A 20,909-nucleotide genomic window follows, 5' to 3' on the forward strand; every position below is an offset into this window, starting at 1 on the left:
TTCCTCTGTCTTTCTGCAGGCTTTATAATAGAAATATTCTGGTTCTCATTTTTGTTTTTAGCTCTCTCTCTCTCTCTCTCTCTCTCTCTCTCTCTCTCTCTCTCTCTCTCTCTCTCTCTCTCTCTCTCTCCCCCCCCTTTTTAAACAATTTCTTGTAGATTATTTGCAGATCTCAAACGAACTTTATTCCACATTTCACTACTTTTAGAGGTTGTAGGTTTCTATCGTCAGCCTTTCTTCCCAAAACTTAAACAATGTGCCCCCCCCCCCCCCCTCAAATGAATGCAGTTTCCCGTTATTTACAAACTGCAGTTGCTAAAAGCTGACGTAGAGTGTGATTAGTTTTGCACACTTTTGTTTCTACAAAATCCAGCTTGAGCACTTCAGCTGCACAATTTATTGCCCATCATCGACAGATGGCAGAGTAATATATTTTTACCTGCAAGACTGCAACTGGTGAGTACATGGTTGAGATACTGTCCATGCGGATGCTCATAGCACTTCAGTACATACTTTGACTACCGGCTTGACGGGTTAATCTCAGAGCTATAGAGACTTCATTAAAACCCAAACTTATGGGGAATCTATAAGAGTGTGAGAGAATTACTGAACAGTTCTTACTTACTGGAGAAATGTCATAACAGTCAATACACATGTACAAAAACTAAGCAAACTATCCTAGCTTTCAAAACAAATAGATCCTTCCTTGGTAAGGAAAAAACAAGAGGTTGGGTATGGTTGTAAAGGAAGGGCATGTTCCTCAGCCCCCAACATGAGGGGGACATACCTGTTGTAAACAGAATGAGAGAGAAAGATGAAGGTAGGTTGGAGGGGGGGGGGGGGGGGGGCACATAGGGACACCAAAATCGTGTTATTACTCTACATCTATTCTTTTAATCAATCATAAATAAAGTGGGAAAGCAGTGGGTTGGGATTTAAGAAAAGTAAATATGAAATCATGTCTTAACAAGTAAAGATAAAATTGTGAAACTGATTAAAGGCAGCACACAGTGCACTATAGTTATGACAATTAAAACATAATTAATCTTTCAATCAACACAAGCAAATAATAATAATAATAATAATAATAATACTTCAACTCTAAAACTGAAATCTCGATATTGTATGAGCAGACATCTTAAAAAATAATTTGAAAAAGGCCAAACCACAGGATGTTATGCATTACTCAGCAGAATACTTTTGTATGAGAGGTACTAGACTATGTCTGAATAACAACAAACAAGTGGATTATATCTCAGCAATGCTGTAGCATCTTTGCGTAACCATCAAAGCAAATCAGCAAGCAGACGGTCTAAAGAAGATGCAACACTACAGATCTAACACTTCCATTACAGCTGTGTTTAACAATATTATACTTACATCTCCCATTGTGATAACTGAGTAATGATTTTATTAATCTCCGAGATACCAATTCTTCATAAGAATATGAAAAGAGGAGGATCAATTCCTTAACAGATCTCACACACACAAATAAAAGCAATGTGTTAGAACTAAAGCCAATTCAATCAGAAAACATGTCTTCTGACGAGTACAGAAGAAATCATTTAACTGCTTACCAACAAATGATGGAACTGTAAGCATTAGAATTTGAAACAAAGGAATGCGGAAAGATGAAATTAGAAAATTAAACTACACTCCTGGAAATGGAAAAAAGAACACATTGACACCGGTGTGTCAGACCCACCATACTTGCTCCGGACACTGTGAGGGGGCTGTACAAGCAATGATCACACGCACGGCACAGCGGACACTCCAGGAACCGCGGTGTTGGCCGTCGAATGGCGCTAGCTGCGCAGCATTTGTGCACCGCCGCCGTCAGTGTCAGCCAGTTTGCCGTGGCATACGGAGCTCATCCCAGTCTTTAACACTGGTAGCATGCCGCGACAGCGTGGACGTGAACCGTATGTGCAGTTGACGGACTTTGAGCGAGGGCGTATAGTGGGCATGCGGGAGGCCGGGTGGACGTACCGCCGAATTGCTCAACACGTGGGGCGTGAGGTCTCCACAGTACACCGATGTTGTCGCCAGTGGTCGGCGGAAGGTGCACGTGCCCGTCGACCTGGGACCGGACTGCAGTGACACACGGATGCACGCCAAGGCCGTAGGATCCTACGCAGTGCCGTAGGAGACCGCACCGCCACTTCCCAGCAAATTAGGGACACTGTTGCTCCTGGGGTATCGGCGAGGACCATTCGCAACCGTCTCCATGAAGCTGGGCTACGGTCCCGCACACCGTTAGGCCGTCTTCCGCTCACGCCCCAACATCATGCAGCCCGCCTCCAGTGGTGTCGCGACAGGCGTGAATGGAGGGACGAATGGAGACGTGTAGTCTTCAGCGATGAGAGTCGCTTCTGCCTTGGTGCCAATGATGGTCGTATGCGTGTTTGGTGTCGTGCAGGTGAGCGCCACAATCAGGACTGCATACGACCGAGGCACACAGGGCCAACACCCGGCATCATGGTGTGGGGAACGATCTCCTACTCTGGCCGTACACCTCTGGTGATCGTCGAGGGGACACTGAATAGCGCACGGTACATCCAAACCGTCATCGAACCCATCGTTCTACCATTCCTAGACCGGCAAGGGAACTTGCTCTTCCAACAGGACAATGCACGTCCGCATGTATCCTGTGCCACCCAACGTGCTCTAGAAGGTGTAAGTCAACTACCCTGGCCAGCAAGATCTCCGGATCTGTCCCCCAATGAGCATGTTTGGGACTGGATGAAGCGTCGTCTCACGCGGTCTGCACGTCCAGCACGAACGCTGGTCCAACTGAGGCGCCAGGTGGAAATGGCATGGCAAGCCGTTCCACAGGACTACATCCAGCTCTCTACGATCGTCTCCATGGGAGAATAGCAGCCTGCATTGCTGCGAAAGGTGGATATACACTCTACTAGTGCCGACATTGTGCATGCTCTGTTGCCTGTGTCTATGTGCCTGTGGTTCTGTCAGTGTGATCATGTGATGTATCTGACCCCAGGAATGTGTCAATAAAGTTTCCCCTTCCTGGAACAATGAATTCACGGTGTTCTTATTTCAATTTCCAGGAGTGTATGTGAAGCTCTAAAAGATGTTTAAGAAAAATAGGCTATGACCAGCAGATTCTTTCCCTTAGCAATGCTCTAGCATTTGTGCACTAACACCACAGCAAACTAGCAAGCAGGTGATCTATGGAAGATGTTACACTATAACCCATACAGCTTGTAGTCAAATTTACATACTATATGTATGTACCCCATTCTGAAATAGTTAACAGGTAAGATCTTGCACAAAATCAATTCAACTGAAAAGCTCAATGTCTAGTACAGATACTAATACATCACCCAGTAAAAAAATCCATGATACATGTAGCAATGCCCAACTTAGTAGTGGGTTAACAAGACTTCACTCTTCCTGGTTACTGACAAGTATTCAGTATTTAGTTTAACTACATAATATGAAATTGTATTTGTGTAAGCCAATAATACCAGTATACAACAACTCACTTAAGGAAATTGTGTATAAAGACTTACTAAATATGTTGATTACTGAACAATGACCATTTTGGGTTCAAAAATAAGCGGGTTATGATGTATCTGGTAAGTGGGTTATGATGTATCTGAAAATGGCTCATTATGCATTGTCAGGCACACATGAAACTAATTCAAAGTGGCCAAGGGTAGATCATGACGATATTCCTACAATTATTCCCCATCATATATGTAATTATACACTTCACTTCAGACCTGTGGGGATATTAAGCAGTAAAGCCCTATAGTACCATAAATTTTTATTCAAGTCTCCATAACAGAGTTCAAATGACTGTCGAGAACTTCATTCATGGGCAATTAATGAGTACAATATCACCCAATACCCTACACACACTATTGCATTAACCATTTTGCTGGTGTGGGTATGTATACACGTCCTGCTCTGCCATCCCTGGGTGCTGTGGACGTATATACATTTGCCGCTTGGGTTTTCCTCCACTGCTATTGACATCTGTATGTATCCGGAGCTGACGACTTCTCACCGCTGCACATGAGCTGCTTCCATATCTTAGTGAATAAAAAGTTTCACTATTTATCATACACCTCTCTGCCTACCACGTGCAAAAAGCCTTGCTAAAATCAATCACATGCAAAGTTTACATAATGCATTTTTACCTCTGCAAACTCTTTAAAATTTCATGCAATCTTTGTTCAATCTGATGCAGTCCAATACCTATTATGAACAACAAAAAGAAATTCAGTCCTTTATCAAGCAAAGATCAGATTGTACGATGGGTAAAAATACATATATTTTTTCAAACTAATAGCATTTGGCCAGCAGTACAGCCACAACAAAACCGCACACAGCTTGGAATTCAGAGGGCATATCTGTAACAGTGAAAGGGTTAAATGCTATCAAGCTGGTGTTGAGGGTAAGAGGGATAAATATGGCCATTCCACTTTTAGCTGTGTCCCCATGAAGGTTGTACTCTTTGGGGATTCTATAGCCCAGGCTGTTCCAACTCAAGTGTCCATGTGTGTGCAAACAAGAGCCTGCTAGCATATTTTAAAGTATAGCAGTCTCTTCGCTAGGCCTGTCTGCAGCCCAACTTTCTCTCTATTTAGCGAGTATCTATCTACCCTTCATTATATTGTTGTTATACCATCCTGGCCTTTTTCTTGTTTGGTACTTCCGTAAAAGCCCTTTTTAGCAGATGTCTGCGGACTTTTTTTTTCTTTCTTTCTTCAAGCTGGGTTTTGCCATAGTATATGAAAGTGGTGACCCAGAATCTTAATTCAAGCAAGTTAGATGTTATTTAATAACAATATTACCAGTATCTTGGGCTACCAGTTTAAATAAGTAAATATATAATTATTACACTATTCACATAACACAACCTTTACTTAAAAACTGCACATGACTTGTTTAGTTCTTCCAAAATATCAGGGTTAAAGAAGTTGTCACTCCATTTGATGGATTTAAAGTTAGAACTGATTTATCTGCATTGAAAGAGGAAAAGAAATTCCTGACAGTATCAATTTTTACCCTGCAGAATTCAGTGTAATTGCCTCCTTTTCTTCTGATTCTTCAACGCCACCACCGTCTCCTATCTCAGCGTTCCTTCACAACATTTCAGACATTTCAGCTGCATCAATTTCAGGTGCGAAAGTAAAAACATCATCATCACTACGAACAATGTCCTGGGCTGTCACATTTTCCAAAATCATTGATTCTACTCCATTCTTCTTCTGGAACAATGTCTCCTTTAACAACAACCTTCGTGAAACAATTTAACAGTCTGATACGTTACAGACTTCCAGGCAGCAACAAATGAATGCTGAAATGTCGAGTCAATCACTTCCTTTCAAGGAATGCAACTGGCTTCTCACAATTGCTACTCTGTACATGGCTTTAACAGAGTCTGTTGGGCTCAGGTCCAGAGGCTGCAGATAACTCTAGCAGTTTGGAGGAAGGAACACAACAGTTACATTCCTCAGAAATTATGTTTCCTTGGGATATAAAGGGCACTGGTTAATAATAAGTACAAGTTTCCTTCCTGCTGGATCCATTTTCGTATTTGAATGATTGAAAAATCTCAGAGACTTTGATGTCACCCAGGCACAGGTCTTGTACTCTTAAAGTACAAAGTAGCACTTCTATGTTTTTGGAACACCTGGGAATTTTAAATTTTCCTGTTATTAGAGGAGGCAGTTTTTCCACTTTTATTGCTATTTATACACAATGGTGCAGCCATCTCTGCTTTACTTTTTATAACATCCATGGCATTTTTCTCCCTTAATAAGACTGATTTCTTCAGAAAATAATTTATAGAGAGACCAATTTCACCAGTGTTGAAAATGTCTCTAGGCTCATAGTCATGTATCAATAGTAGAGTGTAATGTTCTTCCAACAGTTTGCACTTTCTATAGCTGCAGTCTCACCTTCTCCACTTACAATTTGAAACAATAGATTATGACATTTTTAGAACAATACAACCAGCTGTTTGACACACTAAAAGTTTCAATGTAAATCTTCAGAATGATTTCATTAGCCTTCTCTCGCAGTATGTTTCTGCTAATAGAAATGCTTAAGGTCTGTAGAAAAATAGGATTGCTGCCACTTATCACTCCCTGAAATCACTATAAAAGAATATTTTATATTTTACTGAATGTTATTCCTTTTGAACCACTGGAATTGTTAGCTTCTGCAGTTAAAATGCTTCCTTACTTTTGAGAGTGCCACACGTGTAGACTGTGCTGAATCATATTTCTTTTGCTTTGTTATGACTGCCATTAACGTCACAGGTGATCATAAGCTTTTGGTAAATTGTAAGCTTTCTATGTTTGCAGACCACAACCTCACAAACACACAAAAGTAAAACTGATAAAATTTGAAACTAACAAAGAAATAACTACGATTCTTGCCCTTTGCAGACTCAGTATATACGACGTCAGATCATGTGACCAAAGTCGCATGTAAGGCAGTGTGGAAATAAATTATGATTCATTCAATTTATCTGCCAGTAACACTTAATGGATACTCAATTCATTGACTATGCTCTACGTATGTGACAAATGAATGAATCTATTACCATTTACAACATTACATGACCAATGTATTAAGTATAAAAATAAAAGGAATTTGAAACTCAATTGGACATGTTAGAAAATGCATAAACACTGGATTTTAATTTGAGAAATCTTTCATGTTTACTCTTCAAAAGCAATTTTTTTCTTAAAGTGGGGTACATTGAAAGTGGGGAGGAGTAAAAGAGGAATAAAATTGTTCTTATGGACATTTTACTGGGCCCACCAGAAATATTCACTAAAAGCAAGATTTCCTTAAAAAGAGGTTTGTTAATTTGCAGTTTTACTGTAGCATTTTACTAAATTTGTTAAACACAATGTTTCTGTTCATTAGTAAGTGATGACATGTTTGGTGTCAGATCCCATGCTATCACAGAACATAATATTCTCTTTAAAAATGTAATGTGAAGCTGGAACCTTTCTGCAGACACCCCCCCCCCCCCCCCCCAAATTGGAAAAAAAGTTGTCCACAATAAAATGTTGACACCGACGTAAAGTTGGACAAATTTCTGTGTAGCTTGGGGAACTCTTCCACATGTAAATCACAATACCATAACAAAAAATTTGTTCTGAACTGATGGCAATCTTGTGAATCAATCACTTCTATCTAGTTGCTTTTCTAAAGTTCTGGCAGCCGGCAATTTTGTGAATCAATCACTTCTAGTTGCTTTTCTAAAGTTCTGGCAGCCTCTTTTCTCAATATTCTAATGAAGTTACACACTGGAGATAATTGTAAAGATGAAAGACATTGGGGGGAAAAGTTAAGTTCCCTATACTAAGCTGCTTGTCAAATAGATGCAGTTTGTTGATGAAGGCATTAATCTTATTGTAGATGGCAATAACAGTTGACTGTCACATGAAGTGTAACTTTAAGTTACATTATGTTATTTAACTGCCTTAACGCATCAGTGAGAAAGGCTGTGTGCTTGAAAAAAGAACATGGCATGATTGCAATGCAATAGGACCTTTCTTTCTCAACTTGAAATGACAGATAATGATTTTACAAAATTATTTAATTGGACAGATAAAAAATGTACTCGCCCAGCGGTGGCAGAACACACATGTAAAAGACTACTAATTGGCAAGCTTTCGGAGAAGGTGGCTCCTTCTTCAGGCAGAAAGATTGAAGGAGAAGGAAGAAAGATTAAGGGAAAGGCCTGGAAATGTCAAGGAAAAGCAGTAGATTTCTGGAAATTTATCCGGCACCACAGGTCAGGGGAGACTTATTGTACGGGATGAGAAGGAAAGATAGATTGATGGGGACAGCATTGGATACTATTTGAAAACCTGAGAGCTTTAAGGCTGGAATACAGGTTAATATGAAAGACAGAGATTACTACTGAAACATCTTGCACGAGTTAATTAGAGTGAAAAGCTAAGGGCATTGTACGTAACAGAGGTGGGAGGGGGGCGGTGCAAAATAGATAGGAATAACAATAAAAGATGTAGAAAACTAAAACGGAGTGAGGCAAAGAGTAGTTACAGCGAAGAAATGCTGAGATGGAAGAAATTAACATAAGCTAAGGCCAGTTGGGTGGCGAGAACTAAGGACATGGTGTAGTTCAAGTTCTGACCTGCAGTGTCTGGGGAGAAAAATCCAGATGGCACATGTAGTGAAACAGATGCCGAGGTCAAGAACGTCATGTTGTAGAGCATGCTCTGCAACAGGCTATTGCGTGTTGCCAGTACAGACCTTCTGCCTATGCCCATTCATGCTAATTGATAATTTGGTGGTAGTCATGTCTATGTAGAAGGCCGAATAGTGTTTACATAATAGCTGGTATATGACTTGTCATTTCGCAGGTGGCTCTCTCTTCGATAGTGTGTTTTGCCAGTTACAGGGCTATTATAGGTGGTGGTAGGAGGGTGAATAGGGCAAGTCTTGCAGTGGGGATGGTCACAGGAGTTGGAGCCATAGGGTAGGGAGACGGGTGCAGAAGGAGCATAGGGTCTGATAGCTATTTTAAGTGTGGTGGGCCAAAATTTCAGACAGAAGGGATCTCATTTCAGGGTATGATTTTAGGAAGTCATGGCCCTTTCAAAGTAGCTGATTAATGCACTCCAGACCAGGATAATACTGAATCAGTAATGGCGTGCTCCAAAGCTGTTTTGTGGAGGGACCAGCAGTAACAGCATTACGTGATGACTCAGGAAATCTGCTTTTTAACTAGGCTGGTGGGGTAATTATGTGCTGTGAAGGCTGAGGTGAGAGTGGTGTGTAGTGCTGTAAGGAGTCTGCATCCGGACAAACAGGTATGCCTCAGATGTCAAGGCTGCATGGGAGAGAACGTTTGACATGGGAGGGATGACAACTGTCAAAATGTAAGTACTGTTGTTTGTTGGTAGGTTTAATATGGACGGTAGTGTGTAGCTGGCCTTCAGTAAAGATGAGATCAACATTAAGGAAAAAGGTATGGGATTCGGAATAGGACCAAGTGAAATTTAATTGGGAAAAGGTATTCAAAGATTTTAGGAATTTTAGCAGGTCTGTCTCACCATGAGTCCATATGGTAAAGATGTCATCAATTCTATCTGCCACATTATGCCTCACACAAGCAGACCTGTCGTGGAGGCAGGTCAGTGAGACTTGATTCGACGGACTGATGGGCTTCAGATTGGCATGCCCGATCCATTAGAAATACCAGCAGAAATTGCCTGCGGTTTTGGCCCACTGTGGAAGTTCACTTATTTGGACAGCTATTCATGCGTTACAGATGCCATGTTGATGAGATGAGAGCGCGGTGATCAATCCATGCAACAGATAACTTGCACAAATACTCTGAGAATCAATATTAACGAGTATAGGTAACAACTCCATGTAAATGTGATCGCTGAGCTGCAGACAGGCTTCTAGAAAAGACTATCACATCTTACAACTAAACTTTTGACCACAGCCTTTGTCAGAAAACGAGAGCGCACACGTATTCACACAACCACACAGAGACAGCTCATGTGCACATGACTGCCATCTCCGGCCATGGCGTCAACAATCTCTGAGAATCAGATACAAACAAATCACTCCTCATGCCTCTCTTTGGCAGCTGCTAGTCTAGAGGCAAGAAGTGGTGGCAGTACTGCCTGCAAAGCGAGGGGAGGGTAGGAAGGAAAGAAGCGATAAGCAGGGCAGCAGTGCACATTCTCAGCTACACACAGACACCAACGATGCATGGCATCTCAGTAAACAAACAATTTCATCTACTGAGACGAAAACAAGATTTTTCCAGTGTTTGTTTCTTTTTTTTCTTCAAATTTCCCTGATGTGTTTGAAATTCCCTGATTTCCAGAACCTGTGGCAACCCTGGGTAAGATGCTGCTTGTGGGAGAATACAGAGACAAAGGGGACAGAATAGAGCAGTTAGGTGCAGTCTGGAAGTTAGATGGAGGTGGGGGGAGGAGATGGGGGCGGTGGTGGGGGAAGGGAGCGGAAAACGAGAGATAAAAAAGACTTTGGGTGCTTAGGTGGACTAGAAGGCTGTGTAGCGGGAGCAGGGAAGGGGAGGATGTATCCCATGTTCCTGTACCTGTTCCAGCATCAAAATTTGTTAGTCACTGTCCTTCACCCCCCTGTCCCCTTATCTGCACCCACCCCAGCAGTACACAGCCTTTTATTCCTCCTATTGAACCAGTCTTTATATTTCTCCTTACCCCTCCCCCTCCTCCTGGTCTAACACTCATACTGCACCTAGCTGCAGTGCCTTGTCCCCACCACATTCCTGTATGCTTCCACAAGCAGGACTTCAGCATTCCCTATCCCCACCCTGCTATCCCTCCCCCTTCTCACCCCAGCCTCTTCTTTACCCCAACCACCCATACTGCTTCTCTCACCACGTGCTGTTGCTCACAGTCCAGCCTCAGTGGCTTGTATGTGTGTATTTTGTCTACTGTGGATGAAAGCCTTTTGTCCAAAATCTCACTTGCTACAGTCTTGTTGTTGTGCCTGCCTGCAACTCAACATCTCCACTATAAGATGAGCAGCAATCTGTTCTTTTAATAAAGGTCTCCATAAATGAGCAAACCTGTTTGTCAGATGAGCCCTTGTCTAGCCATATATTTATCAAAAAAGTCCATACACATACAAACAAGATTTGTCAGTTTCAGCTCACTTTGGAGCAGATGCTGTTCATGTATGTATTTTGACAGTAATGAGAATGGCAACAAATGCAAGCAAAGCAGTCCTGTGACTGACTTTGATGCTGTGTTTAAAGAAGAAGAAAACAAGACTCTAGTCCATGGAATGGTTTAAAAGGAGAGAGAAATATATATGTGAAAAACTTAACGGAAATGTTACACTCAGAACATCAAGATTACATCAACTTCCTGCATATGAACAGTGAAACATTTAATAATTTGTCTAGAGTTATTTAGCCCTTGCACTGAAAAAGACTTATGTATGTGAAAAAATATTCCCTTCTACCAGCTCCTCTAATGACAATTCATTAAAATATGTACCACAACATAGGAACTTATAGCCCACATCATCCGTGGAACAACCAGAGAATTTCAACTTCTTTTAATTCATTGCACTACCACTTGTATGTTAGGTGTAAAACTGATTTTGTTTGTAACCTCTCCCTGTGTAATAATTGGAAAAATGTGATACCTCTACCATTTTGGTAATCGTCAATGCTGTTTTGATTTTATCCTTGGCCATAGTTTCCACAATGGTGGAAACTAACGATACAGTGAGAAAAATTGTAATAAAACAATCAAACATCTGCAGTGAATTATCAACACAAACAATGTCCACCATCTTATCAAACTTTCCGCTAATCAGAATTTCTGACAATACACGTCAAACACACTCTACGCTTGACAAGAATGTCAAACAGCATCATACATGGTCAAATATTGGGCAAGCAAAGTTAAGTTTGACAAAATGTTTGTTTATGGGGGCCTTAAGGAAGCCACGGTCAATTTGTAAACAATTTTCTGCCACTACCCCCCCCCCCCCCTACAGAGCTGAAAAACGATAAAAACAATCATTTGGTTACATGCCTTGTGGCAGGTTAAGACTTCAGCGTAGACAACACTTTTCCTCTTTGTTAACCACCTTGCAGTCTAGTAACTTCATCCGGCATCTTCTTATGCTCTTCCCTCTCTTCCTTGGAATAAAACCTGTAACTGCCTCTACTAGAAAGCAATCTCATCTCGAATTATGTCTTATCCAGTTTAGCTTCACTGTTAGCAACATCATCCTGTCTGCTCCAACTCTCCATGGTACCTCCTCACAGCTGACTATCAGTCCAGCTGACTTTCTCCATTCTGAGCAATATTCATGTTTCACAAATTTCAATTTTCCTCTTGTCCCACTTTCTCAACATCCATGTGTCTGCTCCATACAGGCCACACACTATATCAGGCATTTCAATAGTTGCTTTCTTATGTGTTCAAATCACTACATCAGCTTAAACAACAAACAAAAATCCATACCATCCAATCCACTGTGATAGAATTCCCATTATTCTCCTTTGATAGACCACTGATATCCTTCATTATTATTTTTCCATAATAACACCGTTTTAACCTATTGTTTTCTCATTTTTTACTCTTATTTAAGTGGGTTTGTTTACCCATCATATTAAATTACTGATCTCAGGTAGCAAGTTGCCAATAACTAATAGAATACTTACAGTTCTATTTAAACAAAAAGAACGGTAGGTACAAGGAATTAGTGGTTTACAGAAACAAATCAACAAATACGATACAGACTGAAATTTTGTGCATCATGAAGTAGATGATATTCCTTTGCGCCTAGGGTGCAATGACCATGACACACGACAGAGCAATTTATGTGAATTTATCAATACATATATTTGCAATTCACTGCCACAGTTACTTTATAATAATATAAGTGTAAGCGAACTGTAATATTTTAGGTTATTGCATATCTTAAGGATATATCTTAAATTATTAATGCTCTATTCAATCTCTTATATTCTCCAATGCTTATAATGATTAGAGAAAACAAGATTAACATAGTGCATAACACTGTGTAGCGCATGGAAACATTCGGAGTAACTGCCAAAAAGTTAACGACATTATGGAGGTGAAATAAACTACTAACTTAGGTTGCACGTACATACAGTTTCCATTGATTTCTATACTTCAGCTGTCCACATGTGTCATGTACGTGCCCCTGAAGGACATTTTTATAGTATTAGTTGTGTAATAAAATCACTAGGTCACCCAACTGTCAGTATATGTTAATTCCTAATTCCCTGTCTGAAGTCTGGTCTGCAAAGCCCCCAAGCCCCCCCCCCCACAGGATCACTATAATGAATCTACAACAAACGTGAACCGACAAACTGTTAACAGAGTAATTTTGCTGTTATTCGTAGGCTATAGCTCCTTAAACTACAGGAACTGATCCTCACAAAGTGTCACAAATATGTATTGTTTGATGTAATTCGAGAGGCCAAAGGAGCAAACAACATAGAAATGTGACACCCAAGCTTTTTTTTTTATAGTCAATGAATAACTTCCTTATGGGGAAAAAAGAATCAGCACTGTTAATTAGAAAAACAATGAGATCAAGCATTACTTACCCTAAGTTCCTTTGTAAGCAGGTAAGTGACTATTGTAGTAAGACTTGAGAAGAATGGTGCAAGAAACACACAAACATTCCTTATGTCAATGGTGACATTTATTAGCTGAGCTAAGTGGTACAGGACAGCAGAAGTCACCATCAGCCCAGGATATATGGTTCCTATAGCAGAATGAAAACAGAATTCATCTGTAAGTACCAGGATATTTTCAACTTTTTTTAAAACTGCCATAACACAATGTCATTACTATGCTGAAAGGTTGATAAGACTAATTACCAACATAAAGAAATCTATTGTGAAGAAATACCTCTTTCATCATCTTACATTTACAAAAGTCAAAGATAGGTTTTAACATGCCACCAACAACGAGGTCATTAGAGACAGTGCACAAGCTTAGAAATACAAGGATGCAAGGGAAATTTGCCAAGACATTTTCAAAGGAATTACAATGGCAATCACTTTAAAGATTAACACCTAAAATCAGCATCTCGATGGCCTAACAAAGGCGAGTCTACTACTTAAATCTTCCCACAATAAGGCAGTTGAGTAAGATGAGGAGGAAATTAGACTTCACATGCATGCAGTATGATGTAGCTGTTCAATATATGTCAAATACTTTCAGAAGAAAAACTAGCATTTTAAGGAAAGAACTGGCACATACAAGCCATACAACTTTTTTTTTAAACTATCAAAAACAATCTTGGTCACAATTTATTTATTACGGTGTCCAGTTCTGACCACTACTGTGAGCATCTTCAGACCAATGAGCAAGAACCTCCTCTTGGTGGTAAATCACATATTTGTAACACATTGATTACTGTTCACGCCCACAATGTATTCAAAAGTAATACAGCGTTTATTCCACAAGAGTAGAAGCTATTTGTTGATTACCAAAATGACAGAAAAATATGGATTGGCAGAAATAATTAAAAATTGGCCGCATAATCAATACCGAAATGGATGGAACAATTTCATACTGAGAGAGCACAAAATTACTCACCTTTAATAATTATATGCATAAAATTTCCAAATTTAATGTAAAAAACTTAATCATTATTTTTGTTGCTGGAAGTTTCCAACAGGTACCTAATTGGGAAAATTTGAAGAAATCTGAATGTCTCCTAAACAGTCTCCTATTGAAATATGTTGTTAGTCAGATCAAATTCTAAGGAATGTCTTTATTTTCATCAGTAGTTTTAAAACTAAATAAGCCACAGACAGATTTGATTCTTCCAATTAATTCTCTCTCTTACATTACTAGACTGAGAAGCCTTTACTTCATCACCAAAAGCCAATAACGAAACAGCTTCTATAAGTAAATGAGTGGCAGACTTTCTTCACCTATGGCATGTTAACTAACTTAAAGGAATATAAATATATCTAAAAACAAAGATGATGTGACTTAGCAAACGAACACACACAGACAAATCAAACTGCAAATATCTTTAATTAAAATGAAAAAAAAACACACATTTTCTTATAGCTGCAATGACAGAACAAAAATATCTTCAGGAATTCAAAGGCAACTACAGGCAATAAGGTACAGAAATGAAAAATTCATCTACTCATTTACTGGTATTCTGAATGAACTGCAACATTCAGTGCTTATTTGCATCCACATTAAAAACAAGAAATGAACAAGAATATAAAAAATAATATCATGAATTCATTTTACACAGCAAATTGATTCAAAAAATTTATCTGTGCGTATTAAATGCGTACAAACCACCGCATATAACTTTCAATTGTCATTGTAGCATTGGAAATAACAATAAATTGTGGCTTCAGGCCTGTAATTAGCTTCTGCCCTTTTTCCATAACAATAAGCGTGAAAAAATTACCACTTCCAGTTTTATGCATTTCACAACCACGGACGACTGACTGTTTTTGCCCCAGTTTACACAGTACATTAATTAAATAGGGATGAAATATAGCAAGTGTGAAATGCATCTTAAAATTACACCCTGCCATTTGTGGATGCTTTCTTGGTTATTTTATTAATATTTTCAAATATTTCCAGTCACAATTTGTCTGTATGTTATGTGAATTAAAGTCAACAGCAACTTATTTTCAGGCCATTTTGTTGATTTGTATTTACGATGCATGGGTAACACCTGCCGTCAAAGTGTGGTAATTGTATCAATATCTGATTTTAGTGGTTGTCAAGCATGTTTTGTGCCAATTTCGATCAACATTGATCATTCTTTCAGTGTGTCAAAGTTTAGTGTTATGTGTTATACAATAGAACTTGGTCCTGATCACAGTTCAGTTTCTTGAACTAAGGTCAAAATTGAACTAAAGTAAAATTTAGCCTTAATAGTTCCATTTTTATTACAAAAAGTATAAAGTTTTACAATTAGCTGTAAACTCACATGGCAATTTTCACTTGACATCTTGAGAAACAAACAGCACTGACAGACCTAATAGCAGGGCACAACGAAATGTGCAAATTCAGCAGGATATTATTCTAGATTTGGAAAAGAAGGATAAAGGCTATCACAAACAGTATTGCCTCTGAAAAGGAAATATCCATAATGATTGGCCCAAATTGGCTAATATTGCTTACCTCCAATTATCCTCCCCAGAGGATACCATGCTCGATCATCAAACCAATTGTGAAATTTGTAAAAGCCTTCCTCAGCTAAATATTTTGTAGTTCTGTAGTTGAAATATGGATCAAACTCATGTATGACACTTTCAAACCTCAATACTGAGAACAATCTAGTTGCAAATGCTGTAAAAAAAATAATTATTACAACTTTAGAGAACAATGCCTTAAAATTTTGATGCTGTAAATTAGAATATATATTGTGATATTGTGCTTTAATGTTCTATCATTTGTGTACATTACATAAACCTACAATTACAAACATATTACAAGTTCACCTACTGTGCTAAAAGAATATACTCTGTGGAATGTCATCCATGTTAGCTACAAATATTTACTTTTTAAACCCAAAGGAGCAAGTTTAGAAGACTAATTGAGTAGGTTTTCTTTCTACATACAAAGTAGAATCTTTCTGTAACAACGTATCAGCTGAGTGTGTGTGTGTGTGTGTGTGTGTGTGTGTGTGTGTGTGTGAGAGAGAGAGAGAGAGAGAGAGAGAGAGAGAGAGAGAGAGAGAGAGAGAGAGAGAGAGAGAGTTCTTTGTGTGTCCCCTTATATTTGGTTTAAATGGTGACATAGTGGAACATGATAAACACAGAACACAAACAGCTCTGTTATTGACACACAATACAAACTGCATTTCAAACAGCAGTAAAAGTGAGATTACACCTTAACAGCTCCATTAGCACCTACGTAGTTTTCAGACATTTTCATGCCTACTGCACTATCCTGACCACTGCTCTTTATCAAAAGCAGTGAAAGCTGATGAACCAGAAGCTATTTCTTATGCTAAATTTGTAGAAATCAACAGTTTTAACTTTGATTCCTGGTCAACAACAAAACACCACCAAAGCAAACAAAATGAGAACATGCTTTCCCTCTTTTAACTACATAGCACATAGCAGGAATAGATAGATTAGTGTACTGTTTCATCAGCTTCAGGAATTTCCAGACAGAATACAACGCTACTGTGTTTGTTAGGGTACTGCCTTAACAGTCCTCCAAATTAAAATGTCAACAAATGACAGTTACGTGAAACAAGGTAAAATTTTTATCTTTGGAAGTTAATCATGTGTAGATACACACCTTGCGAAAGGCTTGGTTAGTTACGTGTTGCGTGAATCATTTTGCACGGTAGATCTTAAGGACATGGAACAAGGTCATTTGACATTCACATTGCAAATTAATTTGTACATACGCTTAAATTCTGACCATTTCCAAGCTCGCTCTCTCTCTCACTCTCTCTTTTAAAGAAAAATGAAGTAATATCACTTTGGAAAACAATCAAAAATTTTTGTTGCAGCATTGTGTATTCCTTTTTGTGCTAAAGACAACCTTAATATAGAGTAATTGATGTCATTTCCCCTTCTGATATTGTAATTAAGTTCCTCATTGTTCCTTTTGAACTGTAGTGGATTATTTACAACAAACTTTGCAAGGAAATAAATATACTGTGAAGCAGCAGTCAGAATGCCCAACCTTAAACAGATGTGTACAAGATGATGATGGGTGAGCACCACACATTATTCTTATGGCACATTTTTGAACAATGAACACTTTCTTTCTTAAAGATGAGTTACCCCGAACATTATTCCATTATTGTTGAATGAAAATATGCTAAATATGTCAACTTAGTGATTTGTACCTCTCCAAGATTTGCAATGAGTCTAAGTGCAAATGTCACTGTACTAAGAGGTTTTAATAACTCCAAGTTAAATTCTCATCAATATAGTTTCCACCATATTTATTATTCCCTCATTATGTGCTACACTTATCACAGCTGTAATACTTCTAGATGTGCAGAACTGAATACATTGTGACTTCTTAAAACTGAGGGTGAGAGTATTCACAGAAAACCAGTCAATTATACTTTTAAGAACTCTGTTCACAATTTCTTCTGTTTCTATACATGTGCTTGGATTGATCACAATACTAGTGTTATCTGCAAAAAGAACCAATTTTGCTTGTTGTTTACAATATGGAAGATTGTTTACATACGAGGAACTACAGTGGACCTTATTTCTTCCGTCCGAATTATGTCCCTGGACTATATTGCTTGAATTACCAAGTACAACTTTCTCCATTCTTTTGGTTGGATATGGCATTATCAATTTGCTGGCTATACAATTACCTTCATAACACCTCAATTTATCTTGGAGAATATTATGATTCACACAGTAAAATGTGTTTTATAGTTTGCAGAAAATATCAACCAGAGCTATTTTATTAGTTAATGCTCGTAAAATTTGGTGAATGAACATACAAATGGCATTCTTAGTACATCATCTCTTCTGAAATCCAAACTATGGAGGATATTAAACTTCCTGGCAGATTAAAACTGTGTGCCCGACCAAGACTCAAACTCGGAACCTTTGCCTTTCGCGGGCAAGTGCTTACAGAAGAGCTTACCTTGGAAGGTAGGAGACGAGATACTGGCAGAAGTAAAGCTGTGAGGACCGGGCATGAGTCGTGCTTCGGTAGCTCAGATGGTAGAGCACTTGCCCATGAAAGGCAAAGGTTTCGAGTTCTGCTGTTCTAGAATCCATCATCTCAAAAATTTTGGAAAATTATGCCAGCAGTGAAACAGGTTGGTAGTTATTGACACCTCTCTTCTCGCCCTTCCTTAAGAGGGGTTTTAACAACTAAATATTTCAGTCTCTATGGAAAAATGGCTTGATTTAGTGATGCATTACATGTTTCTGATAATACTGGGCTTACTACCTGAGAACAAATTTTTAGTGTTCTACTGCAAACACCATCAAAACCTGATGAGCTTTCATTTTTGAGAGAATGTATAATTTTTTCAATAGATCAAGAAGAAGAGGCTCTGGGACACATTCATGTGACTAATTTTAAGTTACATTTTCAACATACTGCTGTGATTTTGTTCTTGAACTGTCAGTGCCTATGCTTTTGACTAAATTTAAAAAATGATTCTTAAACACATTTGCTACTTGTGACTATCATTTATATCCCTTCCATTCAGTTCAATAGTGATGTTGTCCTAATCTGTGGCTGGTTGTCCTGGCTCTCATTTCAGTAATTCCGTGTGCCATAAGTCAGTTGTCAGACGTACTGATTTCTGACATTAGGTGCAAGTTTATTAATTTTTAAAAAAATAACCAATCTTAGTAATTTTGAATAGTGAGCAACTAATGCAGGATCTCTACTTGTTCTTGCCAAAAGATATATTTCCCTTTTCCTTACACATTATACTTTAACCCCTCTAGTGATCCATGCTTTTTTACATGGCCATTTAGTGTCCTTTCTGATTAGCTTATGCAGGAAGCTATTTTCAAATAATGATATGAATTTATGATGGGATAGATCAAATTTAATGGCAGTATTTGGTTCATTATAAATAACATTCCATGTTATCGCCCGTAAATTATTCTTAAAAAACATTTGTCTGGAGTCATTAATTATTCTAATTGATTTCCAGTGAGGACTATCCACACAGAAAGGTGATACGTTATTTATGCTAACTGTGCATCACTATTAGAGACAGTATTTGTTATTAAGTAAACAGTTATTTTCTTGAAACTTCCTGGCAGATTAAAACTGTGTGCCCGACCGAGACTCGAACTCGGGACCTTTGCCTTTCGCGGGCAAGTGCTCTACCAACTGAGCTACCGCAGCACGAGGTACTGGCAGAAGTAGAGCTGTGAGTACCGGGCGTGAGTCGTGCTTTGGTAGCTCAGTTGGTAGAGCACTTGCACGCGAAAGCAAAGGTCCCGAGTTCGAGTCTCGGTCCGACACACAGTTTTAATCTGCCAGGAAGTTTCATATCAGCGCACACTCTGCTGCAGAGTGAAAATATTATTGATTACGGCCCTACTGTCTTTCTCCACCCAAGTTAATTACTGAGATCAAATTGTAGGGCCCAAATAAAGTTTGTAGATCATTTTTGCTGTCAGTATCCTTCAACAAATATACACTGAAGTGACGAAACTAGTAACTGCTTCCTGCTCCTACGATGGACAGCACAGTAAGGAATCCAGATTCCTCACAAATAGTTCAAAATTTCCCAGTGGGGATCTTCAGCATTAATTCACAAGTGCACACGTCTATGTGTTGATAATTACAAATCTAATAGTCTCATTGTTTTTGAACTTCACTTCTGTCTTAAATGTATGTAGCAACTCCTTTCCCCATGTTATTTCTTCATGAGTAAGCTGCAATAGTGTAATCTTTCATACATAACTTATCTAACCCTGTGGTTATGTTGTGCTCATACAGGCACAGGACGTTTCTTTTCAGAGCTCTCTAAATTTTCCAGACAGACATGAAGCTCCTTTTTAAAAAAAAAAAAAAAAACAAAAAAAAAAAAAAAAACACGTGAATTCACTGCAAAGCTTCCACAAAAATGCAACATTAAAAAAATCAAAACAAAATTAATGTGAGTATACTGTTAAAACTTACATAGAATGGCTGCTAGAGATAAAATACTCAGCTTCAACAATGTCTCCTGCTTATCCGTAGACATACGAAAAGCACGAGACTTGACAAGTAGCCCCATTGTGCTATAAGGTGACCTGTAAAAAGGAACACATTAATGTCATTATAACTGCTACTCGTGCACACAAAATGTCTGAAAACTGAAGCATTTCACAGCAAAAAATTCAACACAAATAATTCTACCAATGTGGGATGAATAAACGGGATACCAATTGATTTGAAAACAAATTTGTGCTTCTAAAGCTTTTGTAACAGCTAACATTACAAAACCTTCCACTTTGATGGCTGAAAATTTTCCAGAATATTTGTGGGTAGATCTTGAGCAGCCTCTTTAGTTGCACTGATTATCTGTAATGTGACTGATAACATTACACTCTTCTACATCAAACTGGTTTTTAACAAAACAAACATACTCTGTGTTGTATCCAACCTCTAGTTCCTTTTCTGTGAACATTATGTTCACAGACACTATTGCGTATCTAATTTTTTTTTAAAATGGTTACACTTGATTATTATTAAGGACAAGAAGAAAAATTGCCAACTATTTGGGAGTACAATAGGTACCTCTTACAGAAACTGTACTAACCAGCACAGATGGTTTATTTGTGATGGACCTTTGTCTTACACAGAAATATATGATGTGTTTGTTTCTCCTTATTGTGACATGTTTCAGCATGTGCAGTCATCACATACTGTCCTATAAGGAAAAAGAAACAAAGA

At 38.6% G+C, this 20,909-nt stretch overlaps 1 protein-coding gene across 1 annotated transcript in view; it reads right to left on the bottom strand.

Annotated features, from left to right (window-relative positions):
• The window catches only part of LOC126334556 (dolichyl-diphosphooligosaccharide--protein glycosyltransferase subunit STT3A), a 90,609-nt gene that overhangs the window by 60,051 nt on the left and 9,649 nt on the right, over positions 1-20,909 (bottom strand). The window contains exons 2-4 of the mRNA XM_049996932.1: positions 20,154-20,266; positions 15,690-15,857; positions 13,124-13,284 (exon numbers count right to left, since the gene is read on the bottom strand). Coding sequence (XP_049852889.1) covers positions 13,124-13,284; positions 15,690-15,857; positions 20,154-20,250 — 426 coding nt within the window. The 5' untranslated portion in view covers positions 20,251-20,266. The remainder of the gene's footprint in view (positions 1-13,123; positions 13,285-15,689; positions 15,858-20,153; positions 20,267-20,909) is intronic.

This window comes from Schistocerca gregaria, chromosome 2 (assembly GCF_023897955.1).
Source record: "Schistocerca gregaria isolate iqSchGreg1 chromosome 2, iqSchGreg1.2, whole genome shotgun sequence".
NCBI lineage: Eukaryota > Metazoa > Arthropoda > Insecta > Orthoptera > Acrididae > Schistocerca > Schistocerca gregaria.